The sequence below is a fragment of the Sminthopsis crassicaudata genome, chromosome 1, assembly GCF_048593235.1.
Source record: "Sminthopsis crassicaudata isolate SCR6 chromosome 1, ASM4859323v1, whole genome shotgun sequence".
Taxonomy (NCBI): domain Eukaryota; kingdom Metazoa; phylum Chordata; class Mammalia; order Dasyuromorphia; family Dasyuridae; genus Sminthopsis; species Sminthopsis crassicaudata.
In genome coordinates this window covers 350,340,877-350,365,573 of record NC_133617.1, presented here as the reverse complement: position 1 = coordinate 350,365,573, position 24,697 = coordinate 350,340,877, and the positions used below count along the sequence as shown (strand labels likewise).

Below are 24,697 nucleotides of genomic sequence, written 5' to 3'. Positions count from 1 at the left end.
AGATATAGAAAGCAAATACTTGAGCATGTAGTCTGGCTCCAGAGAGTACTTATAGTTTGACACATCTATAGAGTTTATAAAAGAAATTTTATGAAATTAGGAGAGGAAGGTAAGATATGCACTGGTTGTGGAGGACCCTAAATTCGTGAAGTTAATAGGGAGCTACTGAATGTTTTTGAGTAAAGGGATTTTTTTTAATATAGCACACAAAAAATACTTTGTTGCAAGAATGAATGAGGAAAATGCTAATTACAAAGGATGTGGAGGAATACTGAACTACCCAGGAACAGAAGCAAACATTTACCTATGATTGTTTACCCTTATTCCTCTGTTGAGGAAGGAGTGGGGGGCTTCTTTTGGAAAATTTGCTCAAGAGAATTTGTCTAATCTGCTTATGGACCACATATAAAATATGGAAAGAAAAAGAGTCAAACCAATGGCTACAGAAAGATGAAAGCATTCGTTTAATTACTCTCTCTTTGTAGCCCACAAAATCAGTCTGCAGAGGGAAGAGGAGAGTGTTTTAACAAATGGAAAACCTTTCTTCTTTGGGTAGCCCTGTATCTCATCAGAGTGAAGAATTACTACCTTCAGACCCTTGAGTATCAGAATTCATTTAGGATCCAAGAACTCCTTTACAGAGTAGAGCCAAGGGGAATGTCAGGTCCTCCATTCAGATTCGCAGCACATATTCCATGACATTTCTCTTCTGACATGAAAAGAATTCAAAACATATCCTTCTACCAATCCAGTCATCCAAATGATACTGTTCGGTATTCAGCCTGCATTCTCACTGCAGTGTTTAGTGGATTAGAAAATAGCCACGACTCCTCAGGGAACTTTGACAATGGATGCCATGATGTGTTTTGGTTGGTTACCAAGGAAGCAATTAACAATATTGTAAAGAGAGCTGACACTCACTAATGGGACTCAATAGTACAATGAGAAGGTGTGTTTGCTTGACCAATGCAGGAAATCTCATTGTATGCACCCTGTACTAGGGTATGCTTTCTCTTATTGTTTTAGAATAAGAATTTTGCTCCACGGGAAACATCACTACCAGAACCAGATCACATGAGGCATACCACTACTCCAAAGAGAGGCTTAGAAGAGTTTGGGCAAAGTAGGCAGGGGGACAACAGAGGGATTATCTAAAACGTCTTTTTGGCACTGAAAAATTTAGTGTAGATTTATATAAAGAGATATTGTAGGGGAACGCCAGGACAGAATGGACATGCTTGCTTCCATTGAGCTATCTCTGGTTTACTTGCTTTAGAAGCCAAATCTAAATACCTTGACAGCACATGTTATAAGAGCATGATCTTCCTAGCATGGGAAGATAGATTTTTGTAGGATATCCTTGCACATTTAAAAAGAACTCCTGCCAAGGGTTCAGGATCCCATCCTAAAATATATGATCACTGACTTTGAAAAAGATTGGTTCTAGAACTGCTGCCTTTGGTGGAGATCCCTATTTACTTTTGATAAATGCAATGCTGGTCTTTCTGACTGCATTTAATGTTAAAAATGTAACGTGAATGCTTTGGCTTTTTTCTGAAAATCCATGGAAGGAAGATCTAAATGTCAACTCTTATTCCTCCTTGCAATTGGCTGTGCAAGAAGCTAAATTTCCCATCAGTAAAATAGGAATAAGTGCCTATCTCCCAGGGTGGTGGTTAGGATGAAAGAAGATATTTGTAAAGCACTTTGCAAAATTTATGGTCCATCGCATGCACTTAATAAAGGCTTTTTTCCTTCCTTCTGTTTTTTCCTTTATGCCCTGTAGGTACTTTCTAAAAGCATTAATATAGATACAAACTTCCTGGGGGACATAAGATCTTATGCTAGCTTCTTTTGAAGGAGAGTAACTTCAATCATATAATAGTAATAATTCATATTTCAATAGCACTTTAAGATTCACAAAATGCTTTTCTCATATGATGTATGGCATTATAATCATTATTTTACTCATTTCACAGAGTAATTTATTAAGTTTACTTCAGAGGATCCTAAATACAGAATTAAATGGATCATGAAAGTCATCAATACCCAAATTCTTATTTTATAGATAAAAATCCTGAGATTTAAGGAGGGCATGGTGGGGGAAGGGAAGAAGGAAAGAGATTTTTAAAAGACATTTTAATAGAGATCCTTGTCTCCATCCTGTTTGTATGACACAACATTTCTTTAAACAATAGCAGCATATGTTTAGCAAGTTAAACTGTCATTCTTATTTACTATGCACAGCTCACATGCTGAAAAGTATAGGGAACTTTTTTGGGGGGGGAATCGCTGTCTAAAAATTACTTGTAAATTTAGTTGCCTACTAATTTCAGGATTCATTCAGCTATATTTATTTTGAATATGAGTACTCAAAATGTTACAGAATAAAAAAATTCAAAATAAATATAATAAATCATAATGGAAAAAGAAATGTGTGATTCAGTGCAGTTTTACTTTCAGATTCTGTATGATATTAAATACTGGGTTTAACTAAGACACATTCCTCAGAGTGAATGAACTAAGCCACAGTGCAACCAGTCTCACTGATTTTCATTCCAAGAAGAAATGTAGCTTCTTTCTGGGGCTTCAGAAGTTTTAGTCACTGCACTGTTATGAGAATGATAGACTGACACCATAGCACATCCTAGCAACAATCTATGTTTAGTAAACAAATAGTGAATAAATTACCCGTCTATTGATACACTCCCTTTCGTAACACTGTTAACCTTTTCCCCTGTCCTATTTCAGTGGAAGAAGGGAAGAAGAAAAAACAAGCCTAAAGCAAATGTTCCCATTGAAAGTTGAAAATGGCAAATTGAAGTTTTATCAAATCACTTAAGGGCAAGTTCAATAAAAATGTACTCATTAGGTTCAAAGCTGTAGCATGTTACTGAAAAAGCCAGCTCTCTTCTGCTCCCCACGAATTTTGAAACAGTTGCTGCCAAGTTCATTTGTTTGCCTGAGGCCATGATACAATGTTCTTACAGGGAGGTGATTTCCACAGACAAAATAAAATTACATCAGATATCAACTCATCATATATACACAATGCATTTGTTAAACTAAGCAGCTATGCCTGTTTTCACTTTAGAAGAAAAATAGATGCTACACACCATGATAACATGATAAGGTTGAGTGCAATTGTTGAGAGCACATTGATCTCTGCACAGGATCAAACTTGATGAGGAATAGGGGCTCACTGGAAAATTACTGTCCATTAGAATTTCACTCAGCCTTTTATTGTGCAGAGGGTACTTGCTTCTAGCCTCCTATGTGAAAGACTTCTTTTCTTTGGTGATTTCTTTTCAATTCTATTTTCAGCCAAAGCCTTTGAGGAGAAATTCTTGTGTTCATTTGTCTTGATTTTTTCCCGGAACTATGATCATTGCCTCCTCCTGAAACAATACTAGAGACCTCTAGTGGTCAAAATAGTATCAGTGATCAACCTTCCTTGTCACTGTGGCCTGAAGATGGCATTTGTAGATGATGCAAGAGTAGGAGAAAAGCTTCCATTTATTTGATACAGCTGGCCTCATTCCAGGCTGCCATGGAGTTGTTTTTTGTTTGTTACCTCAGTCAATTAACAAGCATTATTTGCTTTGTGCCAAGAAAAAAAGCAAGGAAGGAAGGAAGAGGAGGAGGGAGGGAAGAAGGAAGGAAGAGGAGGAGGGAGGGAAGAAGGAGAAATAAGAGGGAGGGAGAGAAGAAGGAGGAAGTAAGAAAGGTCCCTGCTCTTAATGAACTTACATTCTATAGTTTAGGAGTATTGATTTAGAATGATTTATAATATGAAAGAGAGGAGGAGAGAGGGAGAAAGAGAGACAGAGAGAGCAACAAAGGGAGAGAGAGAGAGGAGAGAATAAACAAGGAGAGGGGAGAAACAAAGGAAAGAGAAAAGGAGAGAAAATGAAAAGAAGGAAAGAGAAAGAGTCAGAGAGAAAGGAAGGAAAGTAGGATCCTACCTTCAAGGAGCCTACATTCTATAGTTTAGGAGCATAGATTTAGAGTTGAAAGGGATCTTAGAGGTCTAATCCAACTCCCTCATTTTACAGATGAGAAGACAGAGGCCCAGAGTGATGGCATGTCTTGCCCAGAATTATACAAGTAGGAAGTGGGAAAATTAAAGCTCAAGCCCAGGTCCTCCAGTTTTAAATCCAACACTTTCCTTACTGAATCACACTGTCCCTCATATGCCTAATTACAACACTATTGTCTCTTGCTTTTTTTCTGCTTTTGCACTGCACTGACTTCTTTTTGGTTTGTTCTTAGGCCTTGCTCGTCTTTCCCTGCCACAAGAAAATTCAAAGCATCAGTGCAGAGATGCACCTCAGGAGTTTTTGCGGGAATTCATCTTGCCTTGGAGTTTTGAGATAAGCTGTGTCTTTTCTGCCTTTATGCCAGCAGAATCACTAATACTCTAGGGACAGGATTAAGGGGAACATTAAGGTACATCATAAGAGCAAGCACATATGAAATAATGTGTCCTGTATTAGGATAATAATCCTGACTTTTTGTTGAAGCTCTACTAGAGACATGAGATAAGGATGTGGAGAACAAGACAAAAAAAAAAAAACAAAAAAACAACAAACAAACAAACAAAAAACAACATGTGGTTTTGGTTTCCATTGGTTCTGTGTTTTCTTTTGTTTTTTTAATTTTTTTAACCAAATGGTTCCAACACCTGGATTCAGGTTTTATGCCATTGATCAATATCATGCTCAACTTCTCAAAGTAAACAACAAACAAACAAAGAAATATAAAATTACTTGTATTATTTTCTGCGGGAGAGGGAAGAATTGATTTTCCTAAATTGGGGAAACTATCAGCAAAGAAAGTGAGACATTAGAGAAACAGATTTGACTAGGGGATGTCTGAGTTGAATATAGAGCAGACAGGAGTGAAGGATCTCAAATGGTTCTACTCCCTATAATCATTAAAAGGATTTTTCATCAACCACTTAAAACCATTTTACTATTGGGCTCTGGCTGGGCTGCCACCTAGCTGAGCTCTCAGAGTTATGTCCTCCTAGAAACAGAAGAGAAGTCATAGCTTCCAAACTGTCAGCCAGAACACCGAGGTCTTAAATCTATGCTGTCTCTCTATTCCCAATAATCGTATTCAGAGGCAGGACCTCATTACCTCACTCCTGAGTTATTGCAATTGTCTCCAACTGGTATCCCTGATTCCAATTCAATTCAACAAACATTTTTAAGTGCCTAATGTATGCATTCTGCTTGAGGAAGAAGAGGAGAGAAAAGGTGACACATTCAGATAAATAAATATAATTTATATAAAGAAAACATATGATAATAGTGGGGGATATGTGGAAAAGATCAGAAAAGGTCTCATAGTATATGGCACTTAAACTGAACCTTGAATGGATCAAAGAATTCCAAGAAGTTAGAAGGTAAGATACTTCAGGCATTTGTGATAGGCTGTGTAAAGGCAAGAAATAAAAGATGGAATATTTGTATATATACACAAAATAAGAAGTAGGCCAGATTGACTGGAAGAAAAAGGGGTGTATGTGTGTGCATGTGTGCATGCCCTTGTATTGATGGGTGAGGGGAAAGTGAGACTAATAGAAAAAAAAAATCTGGAATGATTCACAATGTAAAAAGTTTTTTTGTTTTGTTTTGTTTTGTTTTTTTTAATGGCAAAGAGAGAAGCTTGTATTTTATCCTGCAGGCAATAGAAAGCCACTGAAATTTTTTGACCTAAAGAATGACATTAGAAATACCAATTTGGCTCCTCTGCAGAGTATATATCAGAAGAAGTACAAATGTGTTACAGAAACCAATTAGAAAGAGGGACATAATTAAGGTGTGAATGAGGAGGGTGTTGGTCATGTAGGTGGAGAGGAGATGGAAACTAGCACTATGGAGGAGGAAATGACAGAATTAAGCAATTAATCAGATATGTGGGATATGCAGGAGTGAGAATTCTAGACTGAGTTTAGAAATCTGGACAATATGTGAGAAATGCTGTGAAGGCAAACTCAACATGATTAAGCAGATAATTATACATAGTATGAGAGAACAGTTGAATGTGATTCTGAGATTGTGAATCTGAGTGATTGGAAGGATGATGTAATAGTCAACAGAAATCAGAAAATTAGAAAAAGAGGCAGGTTTCATAGAAAATATATAGTAATAACTTCTGTTTGAGTAATGGTGACATAAGTAAAGGTAACATTTAGGTAGAGATGATAATACAGTCTGTAACAAGGGAGAAATGAGTCCAAGATAAATAGATATAAATATGGACTGAGATTGTATTTGTATTTGGGAATTAATTGCATAGAGGACATTGAACCAACAGAGGCTGATGATACCACCTAGAGAATAAACAGAGAAAAGAATGGAATCAAGAGATACTTGAGGCTATTCCCATGCATATGAGCAGTTCATGAATAATGATCCAGCAAAGAAACTGAAGGGCAACTAGATGGTGTAGTAAATAGTGTGCCAGGTCTAAAATCAGAAAAACTCATTTTTGTGAGTTCAAATTTAGCCTGAGACACTTACAAGCTGTGTGACCCTAGGCAAGTCACCTAACCATGTTTAGCTCATGGTTAGGTTTAGCTCAGTTTTATATCTATAGAATGAGCTGGAGAAGGAAATGTAAACTAATCTAATATCTTTGTCAAGAAACCCCACCAGAAGAGGTCATGAAGAGTTGTAAATGGTTGAAAAATGATAACAACAACAAAGAAAATTGAGGAGTGAGAGTTATAAAAGTGGGAAAATTAGACCAGAGTAGTGTCATGAAAAACCCAGAGAGAGGATCTATGAAGGAGGTATGGCTAACAATTTTAAACATTGCATAGGGGCCAAGGAGGATGAAAAAATGAAAAAGAGCTACTGGATTTGGAAATTAAGTAGTCATTGAGACTTTGGTAAAGGCAGTTTCAGTTCAGTGATGGGGTTGGAAACCAAAATGCAAGGGGTTTAAAAATGAGTGGGAGATCCAAGATGACTGAATGGAGGCAGCAACCTACCTGAACTCTCTTCAAATAACTTTAAAATAAAGGACTATAAAACTGTGCATACTCTTTGGTACAGCTGTATCCCAAGGATATCATAAAAGAGAGAAAAGAAACATGTGCAAAAATGTTCTTAGCAGCTCTTTCTGTGGTTGCAAAGAACTGGAAAAGAAGTGGATGCCCAGCAATTGGAAATGGCTGAAGAAACTGTGGTACATGAAGGTAATGGAATATTATTGTTCTAAAAAAATTATAACAAACTGATTATAAAAAGGTTTAGAAAGATTTACATGAACTGATGCTGAGCAAAACAAGCAGAACCAGAAACACATTATACACAATAACAGCAACATTGTGTGAGGATCAACTATGAAAGGTTTGATTCTTCTCAGCAGTTCAGTGATCCAAAGCAATCCCAATAGATCTTTTTTTTTTTTTTTTCCCCCTGAGGCTGGGGTTAAGTGACTTGCCCAGGGTCACACAGCTAGGAAGTGTTAAGTGTCTGAGACCGGATTTGAACTCGGGTCCTCCTGAATTCAAAGCTGGTACTCTATCCACTGTGCCACCTAGCTGCCCCTAATACCAATAGATTTTGGACAGAAAATGCCATCTGCATTCAGAAAAAGATCTCCCTTTCTCTGGGAAAATGATGGGAATGGAAAAATGAATTTGTTGTTATTCTTATCTCTTTGTGATCCCATTTGGGATTTTTCTTGGCAGAAATAGTGCCATTTCCTTTTCTAATTCATTGTACAGATGAGGTAACTGAGACAAACCCTATGACTTGCCTAGGATCACATAGCTAATGTGTCTCAGGACAGATTTGAGCTCTGATTTTCCTCACTCCAAGTCTTGTACTCAATCTGCTGCACCATCTAGCTATATAGACTACTATAGAATGTATAAGATACTATAGAATATATAAAATACTATAGAATAATAATCTATAGTAAAGATAGTAATAAAGAGTATGATGATGATGGAAGCTATAATTCATATAAAGCTTTAAAATTTGTAAACACTTTACAAATATTTCATTTGATCTTCACAACAATGGTGTAAGATATTGTTATCCTACATTTTATAGATGAGAAGACTGAGTCAAACAGAAGCTATGTGATTTTCTTGAGGCCACCCAGTCAGTAAGTATCCAAAAGCTGGATTTATGAGTTTTTCCCGATTCAATTCCAGAACTCTATCCAGTATGTCATCTGGATTACCTGCCTCATTCTATTCTAACAACTGTTTTAAGAAAAAGAAAGAAAGAAAGAAAGAAAGAAAGAAAGAAAGAAAGAAAGAAAGAAAGAAAGAAAGAAAGAAAGAAAGAAAGAAAGAAAGAAAGAAAGAAAGAAAGAAAGAAAGAAAGAAAGCTATGACCTCTTTTTTGGAGGCAGGGAATGTACCTTATTTAATTTCTTATTTAAGAGTACATTGAATGTAGATAGTATTTGTTGATTCATTGATAGCCTGATAAGAGAGTAGTCATCTAAATGTTTATAGAATGAGTGTCCTACTCATTGTTTCTGAACACGTTTCAGGTTCAAGTTACAAGACAGAGACCATGGCAAGATTGGGGTTCTCTCCTTTCAGGAACAATGGAAACAAAGTGAGAGAAAGAGTAATAATAAATGACTCAGGAATATCCAAGGTAGAAAAGCAGGAGGGGCTTGTGTATATGAATGGAATCAATGATTTGTATGCAAAATTATCCATTGGGGTTCAGAAAGAAAATATTAATACTTTTATTTTTTATCTAAAATTGTAAGAAAAAAATTAAGCTTTATTAATAGTTAATGTACAGATTGGAATTGGTGTTCTTTGATTTAGTTCACATGTCAGATATCATATATATCTTGCAAAGTATCCTAAAGAAAGAGAAGGAATTCTATAAAATATTTATGTGTGTGGAAACAAATCTAAGACAAATGACTCAAAACAAATGACTTGTCAGCAAGATTAAAGCATCTCAGATGAACTGACAGAAATCCATTCTCTTCATGAGTAGACAGAGGCTGGCCAACAGGCCCTTTCCACTCTAACTCAGGTTTCTCAGGCATGAAAGAATGTATATATCTTTTAAATCTTCCATCCTACTCAAAAATAATTTTGAAAAAAAATAAAAAATTTCTTTAGTATCTAAATATTTAACTAGTTATTCTTACATGCCCATATATTTGTCAGAAGTCTAAAACAAGTAACTGTGGAAAACAGCTGGGCATTAGCAGGGTGCAAGTCACCCCTTGACAGAAAGATATCCTGCTAACTCTGAACAGAAAGGAAGTGATTGAGAACCCCTTTTCACTCTAGTCCTGGTTTTTTTTTTTTTTTTTTTTTTTTTTTGAGCAATGAATTTAGAATCAGACTTTCAAATTGCCAAGTCACAAAGTATTAAACCAAACTTTTCAAATTTATTGAAGCATATTCAATAACACTTTTCTCAGTAAAAATTATTTAGTGTGAAAAAGGTATTCATATTCTTAATAAAATAAATATTTACTCCTGTTTTCCTTCACTTCAATTTTTTGCATTATAATGAATGTAGCATATTAATATAGCAGTACCTGTATATAATTTACACATATTCATATATTGGGGGTCCATGCTAAAAATCTTTTAACTGATAGCTGTGCATGATAGATAAAAGGCCAGGGCTTGGAGACAAAGTTCCTAGCAAAAGTGGTGGTGTAAAAGATTTTAAGCAAATCTCTCTTTAAGAACAATGCAGTAAAGATGAAAAAGCATAGTAGATGAAGCAAAAATTTAATATAACCTAAGAAAAACAATAATTTCCTCTATCTAGTTCAGGATTGTCCCAGAAGATAGATGGGGCATGATCCTCAAGACAGTGCAATCTCCTTTGAGTCCTAATTGTCAGTACTGGCTTGTTGGAGACATAGTAGGACATCAAGCCAGCTCCCAGTAAATGATTGGTAAAGGAGAGAGGGATAGGACTTGGAACCCTACAGAAGGCCTAAGGCTAGCTTGATCTGTCAATCTGGCAAGAACAGTCGGTTATATTATACTTTACAGTGGATAAAAGGTGCTGAGGCACTCAGGCAGCCTGCTTCTCAGGTCCTCCTAGGATGTCTGACTTTGCTGGGGCCACAACAGAGGACAAGACCAAAGGCTGTCTCCATAATAAAGAAGAGAGAGGATAGAATGTCTGACTTTGCTGGGGCCACAACAGAGGACAAGACCAAAGGCTGTCTCCATAATAAAGAAGAGATAGGATAGACACCATTGCACCCATTGCACCATGAATAGAAAACAATTGAGGCAGTCTTAACTCATAACTCAACAACCTGATCCAGGGCAGCATTGTGAAAGAGTACAGGCCAGGGGACCAGGACTAAATTATCCTCTCAATAACTGTAGCAGGGAAGTAATGGTAGCATCCATACTGCAGCAGAGATAAGACCTAGTTTTAGATATTTTGTCCAAGAAAAACAGATTAGATAGAACTTGATTGAGCAGGCACAAAGTTCCAATTCCAGAACTGAGGATAGAGACAGAGGAACACATTTTAAAAAGAAAAAAGAAAACCTCCTAATGCAATAGATAAATTATGTCGTTAGGAGAATCTTAAGAAATTAAATTGTAGGGGAAGTTGGATGGTGCAGTGGATAGAGCACCAGCCCTGAAGTGAGGATAAAATCTGGCCTTAGACACTTAACATTTCCTGGCTGTTACCCTGGACAAGTCACTTAATCCCAACTGCCTCAGGGGGGGAAAAAAAAGAAGCTAAACTATAATGAGATTAATTCTACATGTATACTTAAGGGGAAAAATGAATCAGCGGTAAGTATTATGAGAGTGGAGGGGCAGCTAGGTGGTGCAGTGGATAAGAACATTGGCTCTGAAGTCAAGAAGAGCTAAATTCAAATCTAGTCCAGATACTTGACATTAAAACTGTGACTTGAAGCAAGTCACTTAACCCTGATTATATAATTTTTAAAAATGAAGTCAGAGATTAAAAATAAAATTATAGCTCTTTAGGACAATGAAAAGAACCCTGGATCTAGAGTTCGAGAACTAAATTCCTTATACTTGCTATCTGTGTGACTTTGGGAAGGTCACTTAACTCCCTGGAAATAAGTTTTCTTATTAGTAAAACAAGAAGATTGAACTAGCTCTTAATAAATGATACTGTCCTTGAGGAGAAAAACTAGGAGAATAAATAGCTTAGAACAGCAGATAAAATGGACACCCTGGAAAAAATAGAATGAAATAAACATAATTCAATGATCTTGGACTGTTATACCAAATGGCAAAAAAAAAAAAAAAAAATGTAGCCAACAATAACTCAACATGAAAAATTAAATATATTACAAAAGAAAAATGGATCTTTGTTAGATAAAAAGGACTCCTAAGAATTCCTGATAAAAAACACTAGAGCTAGAATCTTTCAAAGAGTAGAATCTTTGAAATAAGAATACAGAAAAGAAAAAAGAAAAAATAAATATAATTAAGCAATTAAAATAGGCTAAATGATATAAAATAAGGTGATTATATTCTAAAATGGGGAGAAAGGACAAATATATTTTCAGAAACCCAGTTCGGAAAGGCAAATACAGGGTCTGGAGTAATTTTGTTTTGTTTTGATAGTTTCAGCAGAGGAAAGAAAAAGGAAGAAAAAAGGAGTATACTAAGGGAGGAATGAGAAATAAGAAGGAAGAACATTTTTTCTAATAAAAGTTTATAAAAAATGTGGAAGAGGAAATTGGGGAAAAGTGGACATCTCATGAATCTCAACTAAACTAATTAAAAGAAAGTTAATAAAACATATACACAAAGTGTGGTGTAGGAATATATGAAATTTAATGGGGAAATAGGCAGAGGCAGAGAACAAAAGAGATTAATTTAAGAGGGAGGACAGAACTGTGAAGAGAATAGCCATAAGTATGGTGATTGATCATCAAGGGAAGATTTAAAAAAAAGAAAATGCAAGAACTAGTAATTCAAGTAATGGCTAAATAAAAAGAAGGCAAAAAATAGCATCAATCCACTATATTTGTTGATAATTAGTATTGATCCCATTTAATTTTTTTCCACATTTATGTGTAGTGTGTGTTTGTGTGTGTGTAAAAAGAAGGTTGGGGGAAAAAGAGAAAAAAAAATAAGTTTATGTTGTAGGGAAAAACAATGATTTATCATAATTTTGAATATAAATGGGATGAATTCATTCATGTAACAGAGATGGATAACAGAGTAGATTAGAGAGAACCCCTCCCCATTTTCTTCTTTATAAAGAACACATTTGAAATATAAAAAATAATATAGAATTAAACTGAAGAATGGAAATAGAATTTATTAAGCCTTAAGAAAATCCATATAAACTAGGAAAAAATGTATGGAAAATAAAATAATATCAGTATTTACTTTATACATATTGAAAGGCAGAGTATGTAAACACTTAATGGAAAAACTAATTTAATCACAATAAAACTATGATAGATAGGGACCTCAAAGTGCTCCCTTTCAAATCTAGATAAATCTAATAAAAATTAAAACAAATTTTTTTAGAATTTAGAAATGTAAATATTTAATTATAGGCCAATGATGATTATTAAATAGGAATAAAATGAAGCATACATATTTTGGAGCTTTCTACAGTATCCTTGCAAAAATTGACAATGTACAAGAGTAGTTTGTGGCCCAAACCAGATGAAAATAGAATAGATAAATCTAAAAAGTAAATACACAATACAAAGGAACATAGAATATGTTGTTTTTCTAAGTCAACATGCAGCCTATGCAATCTTTGTGTATAGTTTACTGGCTCCCATTTCTATTTGAGTTTGATATTACTGTTCTGGAGCATAAAATAACTACTAAACAAATACAGGAGAGAGAGAGTTTGGAAACCATTCCGTAATTCCTTACAGATAAAAAAACTGAACCAAGAAAGAAAAAATGATTTAGTTATTCAGGTCATTATTGCCCAGGCAATAAATAAGTAGCAGAGCTGGAAGTCTAACATTTATCTTCTGATTCCCAATCATGCACTTTTCTGCATTATATTACACTTAATGAACTAATAGGTGATCTTAGCAATTCCTTTAGTACTTTATTCAGTTGACATCAAGGATACTCAAGGTCAAGGGCTTAGTCTCTGTACTATTCAATTCTATCCTGAAATTCCTTTCAATTTCCAACATTAGGATAAAGTTGGGAAGGGAAATTTCAGGATAGAACTACTCAATTTACATCATGTTTTTTTTTTTTTTTTTTTTTTTCCGAAATGGAAAGGTTTTAGGAATATCTTCAAGATTAGAGTTATGTTTATGTATTTGTGCATTTCTGTGCATATATGTTTATGTGAATAAAGGACAAAGGAAAATCACAGGTGTTCTGATTATTGGAATTCTCTGGAATTGGCTTTTAAAAAATGAACCTCTAGGTCTTACAAGTAGTTTGAGTATGGTATAATCACAGGAAATGCTTCTAATGCTGGCTCCAATACTCACAAGTGATATGTCCTTCACAAATTGTATTACCTTTGTAGACTATACTTCTGCTATTCTGTGAAATTTTCTTCCTTTCAGCATTTTCTAGCTTTAAAATTCTATGATTTAGTAGAGACATCATGAGAATGTGCTCCTTATCAGAATACAGAACAGAAATCATTTGTCAGTATGTTTTCATTTTCATTTTTCTGCCAATAGAAAGATATAATAAAGATAGGATTGTGGGCCAGGGAATCAAAGGATGACTAATGTGTCTTCTTCACTTAGTTTTGCTCCTGCGTAAGAGTTATTTTCATGCCAAACTTGAAAGTGAAGTAAGCTTCACAGTTCTAGTCTTTATTAAGCTTTCTATAGCTTTCCTTGTCAGAGTCCATCTGAAATGGAATCCAAGTGGAAGTTATAAGGAATTTCAAAATCTGTATCAGCTATCTGTGAAAATAGCTTGATTCAGTTCCAAACACAAGGAGTTAAATATTTAATCTCAGCTAAGGAACATTTTGCCTAACTTCTGCTCTATGACCCTTAGTTGAATGAAGTAGCCTACAGCTTTCATTTTGATCAAAAGCTATTTGACCATATCAGATAGAGATCTTCTAGTTGCTGCTTTTATAAAGAGAAGCTTAGTGATCATGAGAAAATGGAAATGCTCAGCAAAGATAAGGGATGCTCAGCAGAGAAATTATATACTCAATAGAGACAATACATGTGGATGGGACACTGTCAGGGAAAATAAGAGCAGTATGATGGCATCAACTTCTGTCAATCAATTAACTATCTTATGTAGGGTTAAATTTTCCTTATAATTTTCATTTAATTCCTCAGGGAAAACTTTTATACTAGAAGTACTGAGATATGATTTTCCCAGGTTATAAATGTGCTTTAGTCACATATGTCTCTTATATGTATGAAATTCACATGTGTATCCTGGTAAGTCCCTCTTTTTGCTTTTCTGTCCACTCAATTTCCCCATGCATGTGTTCTTCATGTATATACTCTGTATGCATGTTGTCTAGTAACATTAGTCATAAATAATAATTTATTAAATACCTTCTATATACCAGGCATTGTGCTAAGTATTGGGATACAAAGGCAAAGCACAATCTCTACCTTCTATGAGTATACAATCTAATGAGAGAGATAGCACAGTATCAAATATGTATAAACAAGTTACATACAAGATAAATAGGATATAAACAACAATGGAAAAGCACTAGAATTAAGAGGGATTTGTTAAGGCTTCCTGTAGAAGGCAAGATTTTATCACTATTCATCAGAGAAATCCAAATTAAAACTCTGAGGTACCAATTCACAACTATCACAGTGGCAAATAAGACAAAAGAGGAAAACGTTAGATGTTGGAGGGGATATGGGGAAATTGGGACACTAATACACTATTGCTGGAGTTGTGAACTGATCCAACCATTCTGGAGAGCAATTTGGATCTATGTCTAAAGGGCTATAAAACTCTGCATACCTTTTGATATAGCAGTACTACTGCCAGGTTTATATCCCAAAGATACCCCACCATCTACCCCAAAAAGGGAAAATATCTATTTGTGCAAAACATTTGTAGCAGCTCTTTTTTGGTGGTGATTAAAAATTGATCAAAAAGGATATCCATCAATTTGGGAATGGCTAAACAAGCTGTGGTGTAAGATTGCAATGGGATATTATTGTACTATAAGAAATGGAAGGCAGGATGATTTCAGAAAAATATGGAAAGTCTTACATGCCTAGTGAAGGGAACAGAACTTGGACAACATTTTATACAGTTCTTAACTAAAAAAGGTTAGAGATGATCCCAAGAGAAAAAAAATTGAATCACATAAAATTTTTGGAAAATACTTTGTATTAGAAAAAGAATGGAAGCTTTTGTTAAAAGAAATTGTATAAAAATCTCTGATAAGGGTTTAATAGCCAAGACATCAGGGAATTAATACAAATATAAGAGCAAGAACCATTAGTCAATGAATAATCAAAAGATATAAACAGTCATCCAAAGGAGAATTGTAAAATAATAATCACAAGAATGACTGCTCAAAATCACTGATTTTAAGAGGAATGGAAAGGAAAATAACCCTAATGTTTCATTTCATACTCTGAAAAATTGACAAAGATAACAAAATCTCAAAGTCAGAATGACTATAGAAAGATAACCTAAGTAATAGAATTATAGAATGCCTCAATCATTCCAGAAAGTAAATTGTCAAAAAAAAAAAAAAATGACTACAATGTCCTTCAACAGAGGGATAATAAAATAAAAAGTACACTGACCCTAGAAACAAGGAATCTGGATTCATATTTGATTCCCAATGTTTGCTACCAGTTTGCTACTTGGGCAAGTCAATTAAACTTCCTGGGTCTCAGTTTCCTCATCTGTAGAATAGAGACATTGAATTCAATAGCCTCAGAGATCCCTTCCAGCTGCAGAACTATTATTATCCATATCTAGACATACTATTGCTAGGCATCTATCCTAAGAACATTAAAGAAAATAAAAAGGTAGGTCCCATATATACCAAAACATTCATAGCAGCATTCTGTATTGGTAACAAAAATTGATAGGAAGGAGAAACAGATGCCTGTTGTTGAGTAAGTAAATAAAATATATGTTAATGAGATGGAATATTAATGTCAAAAATTAATGGAAATAATTCAGAGGAATAAGAAGGTAAATTAACTGATACAGAATAAGGTAAACAGAATCAGAAAAACAATACATCTAATGAATACAATAATATTAATGGAAAGAATCAAAATCATGAATCTGAACACTGTGTAATTATAATGAGTGAACCTGGCCCTAGGAGATTTGAGGAAATGTAAGTTTCTCCATTCTTTGAGGAAGTGAAAATGATGGGTTTGGAGTGCGGCATATATTGTCAAACTCAATTTGATTGGTTTTGCTGAATTGCAATTTTTTCTTTCTATTTAAAAAAATGGTTATAAGAGATAACTTTCTAAGTTGGAAGATGGTACAAGTTTGGAAATGAAGTTTGGGAAAAAAAACTCCAACTCTATGAGAGGTTGTTTTCAAAGCCAATGAAAACTATACTTCTTTAAATGGGATCTGTATCACCTATAAATATCTAACCTGATTTCAACATGCTCTGTTTCATATTTTCATTTCACATTCATCCTTTTATATTAAAAACTGTCAGATTGCAGTTGAAATTTTGGACAAAAAGGATACAGCATATGTGATGTTTCTCCATAAAAATGGCAGCAATGGAATGAACAATCCAAATCCTACGACTGTCATATATATGTAGGCTGTCCAAGCAATCAGCTGGAAAGAGTGGAGAGGTAGAGACCAGCCATTCACTCGAGAAATGCTGGGTGGATTGATTGTTTTAGTAACCCCTTCAGGCGCTGTCCGCCTTAAACTCCTATTACAGGGGAATACCTGCAAGAAAGGAAAGGAAGATTAATTATTCTAACACATTAATTTCAAGGCATTTTAATTCAAGTTAATGGCATATCTCTCTTAGACACTAGCTGTGTGATCTTGGACAAGTCACTTAACTTTTGTTTGCCTCAATTTTTTTTAACTGTAAAATGAGGATAATAAGAGCACCTATCTTCCAGAGTTGTTTTGAAGATCATATGAGATAATATTTGTAAAATGCTTAGCATAGTATCTAGCATATTCATAATAGGCACTATGTAAATAATATTATTGTTACTATTATTGTATAAAAAGAGATGGTTAAGTTCCACTTGTGCAGTGATAAAGAGAACCATCTACACACAGAGAGAGAACCATGGGAACAGAGGGTGGAACACAACATAGCATTCTCACTCTGTTATTATTTGCTTGCATTTTTTTCCCCTCAGTTTTTCTTTTTCTTTCTTCTTGATCTGATTTTTCTTGTGCAACAAGATAACTGTATAAATATGTATACACATATTGGATCTAACATATATATCAACATATCTAGCATGTACTGGACTACCTGCCAGATAGGGGAGGGGGTAGGGGAAGAAGGGGAAAATTTGCAACAAAAGATTATGTAAAAAGGTCAATGTTGCAAAAGTTACCCATGCATATGCTTTGTAAACAAAAAGCTTTAATAAAAAAAAAAGAAAGGAAGGAGATGGTTAAAAAGACTTAAAATGAATAGTTTCAGTTCTGGCTTAATAGCATGTTTATTACACTACCTAGGAGTCCATTAATTAGCAATAATTATGTCACCCTCAGCCCATTAAATCATTAATTCTATTTCTTACTCAGTATGGACACAGTAACAATTTGGCTCATTCTTTCATTCCCATTGCTACAGAAGTTCTTACTGATGTCAGAAATGATTCTACTCTATAATCTATTTATTCACCTCATTTGCAGTCACAGTCCCCAGTATATTCCCTTCCTTCACTGAAAAGGCTTAGTTTGTAGGCATTCTGAATGCATAAACTCTACCTGGCAATAGTAGTTAAGATGTTGCATCCTTCATCACCAAGATAAATGACAACAATTGTTAGTCACAGAATTTGTCTATAACTTATTCAACTACCCATATTCTACTAAAGAGAGCAGCAAGATAGTAGAGAAGACATGGGTTCAAATCTTATCTTCATTGTTTACTACCTGTGTAACCTTTGACAAATAAATTAACCTCCCTAAGTCTCAGTTTTCTTATTTTAAAAATGGGCAAGAATGGGAAAAGTTGCATTAGATAGCCTTTGAAATACTTTCTCGCTCTATAATTCTACAATACTATTTCACATGAAGAATGTGAAATTCCTCCATTTTTTCTAAACTTATTATCTGTGTAAATATCTAGGAAGTTAATATAGTGTTCTACACCTTGGGAAGTTATCTGATCTGACCTACAAGTCACCTATATGGATAATAGTATAGACTAGGGGGAAGAACATAGTGGAAAATAAGGGCAATTCATATTACTAGCTGAGGGAAACCTTTCAGAAGAGGAATAATTTCTGGGTAATACACAGAAAACAATTCACCTGCTCTTAACACAGTTGTGGTCAATATCACTACTTTCCCTACCCAGGGTGCTGAATTTGGGAGCCTATCCATAAACAGCTAAATCTAGATTTTATGTTAAGAATCTTACCAATTACTCCCCTCAAATACAACTGTAAGACTGAGGATAAGTCACAAGTTAAAAGATGGTACAAGTTTGGAAATGAAGGTGATATTAAATATATATATATATACATATATATATGTATATATGTATATATATATGCAGGTTTTTGGATTTGTTGTTGTTGGTTTTTAGAGAGTTATATTCCATATAACTGTGTAACCTGAACTACACCTGTGCTCTTCCCTGATGATAATCAGTGACCTGGAAGAATTTGGTGCCAGGGCTATCTTGGTTTCTTAAAGGTTGTAGGACTGCCCTCAATGCATGATAGATTGGAGGAGATATAAACCTGAGAAAAGGACCACATTGTTTACAGCTTCTAATCATAATTAAGTGCTTTATCTGAGATGGAGCCTCTGCTGGCTCAAGATATCCTTATAATGACAAACTTTCCTGAATTGGAAAATTAATCATATAAGAAAGAAGCATATCCACAGCATATGAGACCAAGCGAGAAGGAAAATGCAGATATACTACTATTCTGGTTATCTTCCCAGGATCAGGGAAGACTCTGAGGCAGGTAAGTTTCCTGGATAATTCAGAAAATAAACCTATGTCATTTCCAGGGCCTGGATGATTATCTATATCTGAATCTTATTTTGCATTATTCATACCTGCCAGGAGGCAACAATTAGAGTCAGCCTTGTTATCCATCACATTATGATGTACCTATTCTCCCTTATGCTGGAATATCTCAGCCAAAATAAGCTTCTCTCTACTTGTAATGGAACTTCATTTCAGTGGCTGCTAACTCCATTACTTTCCCTATCCTTACTGCTAATTACTGGGAGCCTACCTATAACACCTAAAATCTAAAATTTGTAGAAGTCCATGAACACTACCACATGCCCAATTATATATCAATAAATCAGACAATCTAATCAAAATGGGTAAATAATTACAAAGATATAAATTGCCTGAATTAATAGAAGAGGAATTAGAAAAAAATAATTCAGTCACAGAAAAATAAATTGAATAAGCCATAAATGAGTTCCCTAAGGAAAAAATCTCCAAGACCAGATGGGTTCACAAGTGAATTCTACCAAACAGTCAAAGAGGTATTAAATCCAATGTTTTATATATATATATATATATATATATATATATATATATATATATATATATATATATATATATATATATAGTAGAAAAAATAGGCAGAGTCCTATCAAATTCCCTTTATTTTTTTAATTTAATTTATTTTTTTTTCCCTGAGGCTGGGGTTAAGTGACTTGCCCAGGGTCACACAGCTAGTTAGTGTTAAGGTGTCTGAGACCACATTTGAACTCGGGTCCTCCTGATGCTCTATCCACTGCGCCACCTAGCTGCCCCTCAAATTCCTTTTATGACAGAAATATGGAGTTGACACCCAAAATAGGAAGATCAAAATCAGGGAAAGAAAACTCTAGGTCAATTTCCCTAGTGAAAATTGATGTAAAATTTTTTAATGAAATTCCAGCAAGATTATTATAACAAAATATTTTTTTTTAAATCATGTACTATCTAACAGATGGATTTATGTCAGAAACACAGGGCTTGTTCAAGTCAGTTCAGGGCTGGAAAACTGATCACATCAATAATAAAATCAACAAAAATAATATTATCTCAATGGATGCAGAAAGTTTTGACAAAATGCAATACTCATTCCCTTTAAAAGTACTAGAGAATATAGGAATAAATGGAGTTTTCCTTACATTGATAAGTGGCACCTCTCTAAAACCACCGACAAGCATTATCTATAATGAAGATAAACTATAAGCCTTTCCAATAAGATCAGGGTGGAGCAAGGGATGCTCATTATCATCTCTACTATTTTAGAGTAATATTAGTATTTTTATTTTTTGTAATAGTTTTTTATTTTTAAAAATACATGCAAAGATAGCTGTTATGTTGAATGTTTCAACCTTCATCCTTTCAAAACCTTGTGTTCCATTTTTCCCCTTCTTCTCCACTCTCCCCCTCCCCTAGATAGCAAGTAATCCAATATAGATTAAACATGTGCAATTCTTCTAAACATATTTCCACATTTATCATGCTGCAAAACAAAATGAGATCAAAAGGAAAAAATTGAGAAAGAAAAAAAAAACCAAGAAACAATAACAACAAAAAAGTTGAAAATACTATATTATGATCTACATTCAATCCTGGTTCTCTCTTTGGATGTGGCTGGCTGTCTCCATCAGACAACTATTGGAATTGCCCAATTGCAAAAAGCCAAGTCCATAACAGTTGATCATCACATCTTCTTATTGCTGTGTACAATGTTCTTTTGGTTCTACTTAGCATCAGTTCCTGTAAGTCTCTCCAGCCCTTTCTGAAATCAGCCTGCTGATGATTTTTTTTTTTTTTATAGAATAACATCCATTACATTCATATGCCATAACTTATTCAGCCATTCCCCAACTGATGGGCATCCACTCAGTTTCCAATTCCTTGATACTACAAAGAGGGCTGCTACAAATATTTTTGCACATGTGGGTCCTTTCCCCTTTTTGATGATCTTTTTGGGATACAGATGCAGTAGAGACACTGCTGTATCAAGGGATATGCACAGTTTGATAGGCCGTTGAGATTTTAAATTGCTCTTCAGAATGATTTGAGCAATTTTAACTTGACCAACAATGTATTGGTGTCCCAGTTTTCCCACATCCCCTTCAAAATTTATTATCTTTTCCTACCATTTTAGATTGGGATGCTAATGCACTATTGGTGTAGTTGTATACTGATTCAACCATTCTGGAAAATAATATAGAACTATATCCAAAGGGCAATACCACTACTGGGTCTGTATCTCAAAGAGATCAAAGAATATCAAAAAAGAAGAGGTCTAAATATTTATAGCAGCACTTTTGTGGTGGCAAAGAATTGGAATTTGAAGGGATGCTCATCAATTGGGGAAAGATTGAGCAAGTTGTGGCATATGGTGCTATAAAAAATAATGAGGATTTTTTTTTCAAGAACTATGAGAAGACTTATATGAACTGATACAAAGTGAAATTAATAGAACCAGGAGAGCACTGTAGTAGGAGAACCAGAAAGCAGTAATAGCAATATTATGTGATGATCAGTTGTGAGTGTCTTAGCCACTCTCAGCATGATGAAAAATGCTATTCATCTTTAGAAAAGGAATTGATTCAAACTAAATGCAGATTGAAGCATATTTAAAAACCTATTACATTCGACTTTTTTGTTTTGTGTTTTCTTTTGCAATGTGGATAATATTGAAATGTATTACATGACTACACATTTATTATATATATATATATATATATATATATATATATATATATATATATATATATATATATATATATATATATATATATATATATATATATATATATATAAATTGCCTGCCTTCTTAGGGGAGGGGAAAAAGGAGAGAGAGAATTTGGAATTCAAAATTAAAAAAAAAAAAACTAAAGTTAAAAATGTTTGTTCCCATATAATTGAAAAAATAAGTAAGTAGTATGACTATCCTACTATCTGATAGCCACACTCAGACAATGCAGACTGAGCAAGATAAGTTTGGGCTGGAGTATGGAGATCTTTTCATATTATAATAACTCTTATCAAATAAGGAGTCTCATTTTTGTCCTTCATTCTGGAAAAGGAACATGGAGAAGTCTGTATCTTGTTTGAGAAGTAACTTGAAGTCAATAAAGATTTTAGAGGAGGGGAATGACAAGACCATAGTTATGTATTAGGAATGCTATTTTGGAAATATCATTTAGAGCAAGTAGTATAGATTAGAGGAGAGATTGCAAGGAAAGAAACTGAAAGGAAATGAAGTTTTGGAGGTGATTTCAGTAAGGGTAGAAAGAAAGAAATCAATCTAAGAGATTTGAATTGGAAGAACTTGGCAAATTATTTATTTTTTTAAATGTTTATAAAGAGGTGAAGAGAGAGAGAGAAAAGTTGAAAAGAACTCCAAATTGTTGAGTCTGTATGACTGGGAAAATTAACTGTGGAGTTAGGAAGAGAAATCAGGAATTGGTTTGGAAAAAATTTTTTCCAAAAATAAGTTGTGTGTTGTTTAGACATGTTAAATTTGCCCTTTAGGAAAAGATATACAAGTAAATGGAAATATGTGGCTGGAACAAAAGAGACATGAGGCAGAATGTATACATTTGAGAGTCGCTTACATAAAAATATCATTGAAGCCATGAAAACTGATAAGTTTCGCCATCTTTAATTCCAGGAGTACTGTATTCTCTTGCTTCTCCTTGAATTTCTTTCTAGAATTTACTTCTCTTTTCTATGATGGCTTTTCCCAGGTGCTCCCTCATCTGTACAGTATGCATTTATCTCAAAGTTTCATCCAGGATTTTCTTTAAATTAAAAGCTTTTGGGACCATATCTTCTCACTTACACATATCACACTCAGTTCTTATTGAGTGTTCACTCAATAAGGGATCTTGATTGAGAGATGACTGCACTTCTGGGATCATCATATAATGAAAACTATAAGGGATCTTATATTAAAATGTAATAAATAAAATAAATGTATATAAAATAAATAAAATATAATAAATCATTCGGTTTAACTTCCTCATTTTAGAGGGGAAACTGAGACTCAGAAGTTAACCACCCAATTAGTCACATAATTTCAATTAGACAGACAATTAGCATTAGGAAAATTTGAATGAGATTCCTCTGATTTTAGCCTTTTCCACTGGGCTACAATGAAATAGGTTAATGATTTTTCTAGTTAGATGTGCAATTGATTATTTCTTAAATAGTCTAAACCAAAGTCTTATTTTCCCCATTTATTAGTCATCTTGATTAGAAGGCATGATAGAAAAAATATACACCATACAATGAGTATTTAACACAAAATCCATAATAAATTCAAGACAATTTTTGAATCTACTCTTCTGAAAACTATTCTCCTTCATATGCCTTACAAAATTTACTTCTATTTTCTGCTTCATATGATTTTAGGATTTCCTGGGACTTGGGGAGAAAATAAAAACAGAGAATTCAAATCTAATTGACTTATTAATATCACTATGTGGTCAACAGTAGGAAGAGTTGGTCAAAGCAGCAGCCTAGGAGTTGAATTTAAGGATGGCAAAAGAAAAAGATGAATACTGTTTTGTCTTATTTTTTCCTCCCCTTCCCTTAAGCAGAGCAGGTTTCCTCTTCCTGGGAAATCTGTACTTGACGCTCTCTATTCAAGATGAGCGAGCTTTCCTGCCCCATACCTCATGTCTCAATTGTCCCATATGCTATGTTCTTTACTTTTTGTGTCCTTACTCTTGAGCACAACAGTTTATTGTTATAATGGGGTTAAATCAAAGAACAGATGACATTCTGTTTTCATAATGGGATCCTGACTGCATTTTTTCAACTCCCATTATAGTTTTAAAGAGATAATTCCTGTACATGCAATATTGCCATCAAGTTACAGAGTACTTGGCATAATTAGCTTATATTGTTAAGATCAAATATCAGCACAATTCAGGCAAGAAGGGAGAAGGGGGATGTTTCTTACAAAGGAATCCTCTCTGATTTGGGCCAAGTTTCCTAGTGCTTTCCAGAGAGATTTAATTTTTTAAAACTGGTCACATTTAGATCAAATTTACTTAAAAGAAAAAATAAATTAATGATCCTGAGAATTTACTTTACTTCTTCAGAATCCTTATAAATATCAAAGTACTTATTTGTCATGCTTTCAGAAGTAATGAGAGCAGTGATTTTAGCTGACTTTCTGATTTAGGGCTTCAAAATAAATCAGGAATTCGCATAAAAATAAAACCAAAAGACTTTTTCTTTAAAAATGCACAAATCTTTTTTCACAGTTCTAGTAAATGACTCTGAATAGAACCCTTGAAATAAAGAGTTTTAAATCCCAGAATCCCAGAAATTGAAGTATTTCAATCATCTGAGATACTCCCTTTCTCAACAACTAAAGAGGAAATGGAATCCCTGAAAAGCAATAAGTTCTAAGACCTTTTCCAGTAACTACTGGTCAAAGTCGGTAGGAATGCAGAAACCAGGAGGTTTATCTCTAAACACCTAATGTCAAGAAAAGCATAAACCTCTACTTAGGAACTGAAAATAAGTTAGCAAATCAGAAAAGACCACATTCTTTTCCTTGACTTCTGTTGACTTCACAACTGCTT

At 34.2% G+C, this 24,697-nt stretch overlaps 1 protein-coding gene across 4 annotated transcripts in view; it reads right to left on the bottom strand.

Moving 5' to 3' along the window:
• The window catches only part of LOC141549566 (palmitoyltransferase ZDHHC11-like), a 173,440-nt gene that overhangs the window by 87,171 nt on the left and 61,572 nt on the right, over positions 1-24,697 (bottom strand). For all 4 annotated transcript variants that reach the window (XM_074279191.1, XM_074279192.1, XM_074279194.1 and 1 more), the window contains one exon: positions 16,649-16,861. In XM_074279191.1, the coding sequence (XP_074135292.1) occupies positions 16,649-16,861 (213 nt within the window). The remainder of the gene's footprint in view (positions 1-16,648; positions 16,862-24,697) is intronic.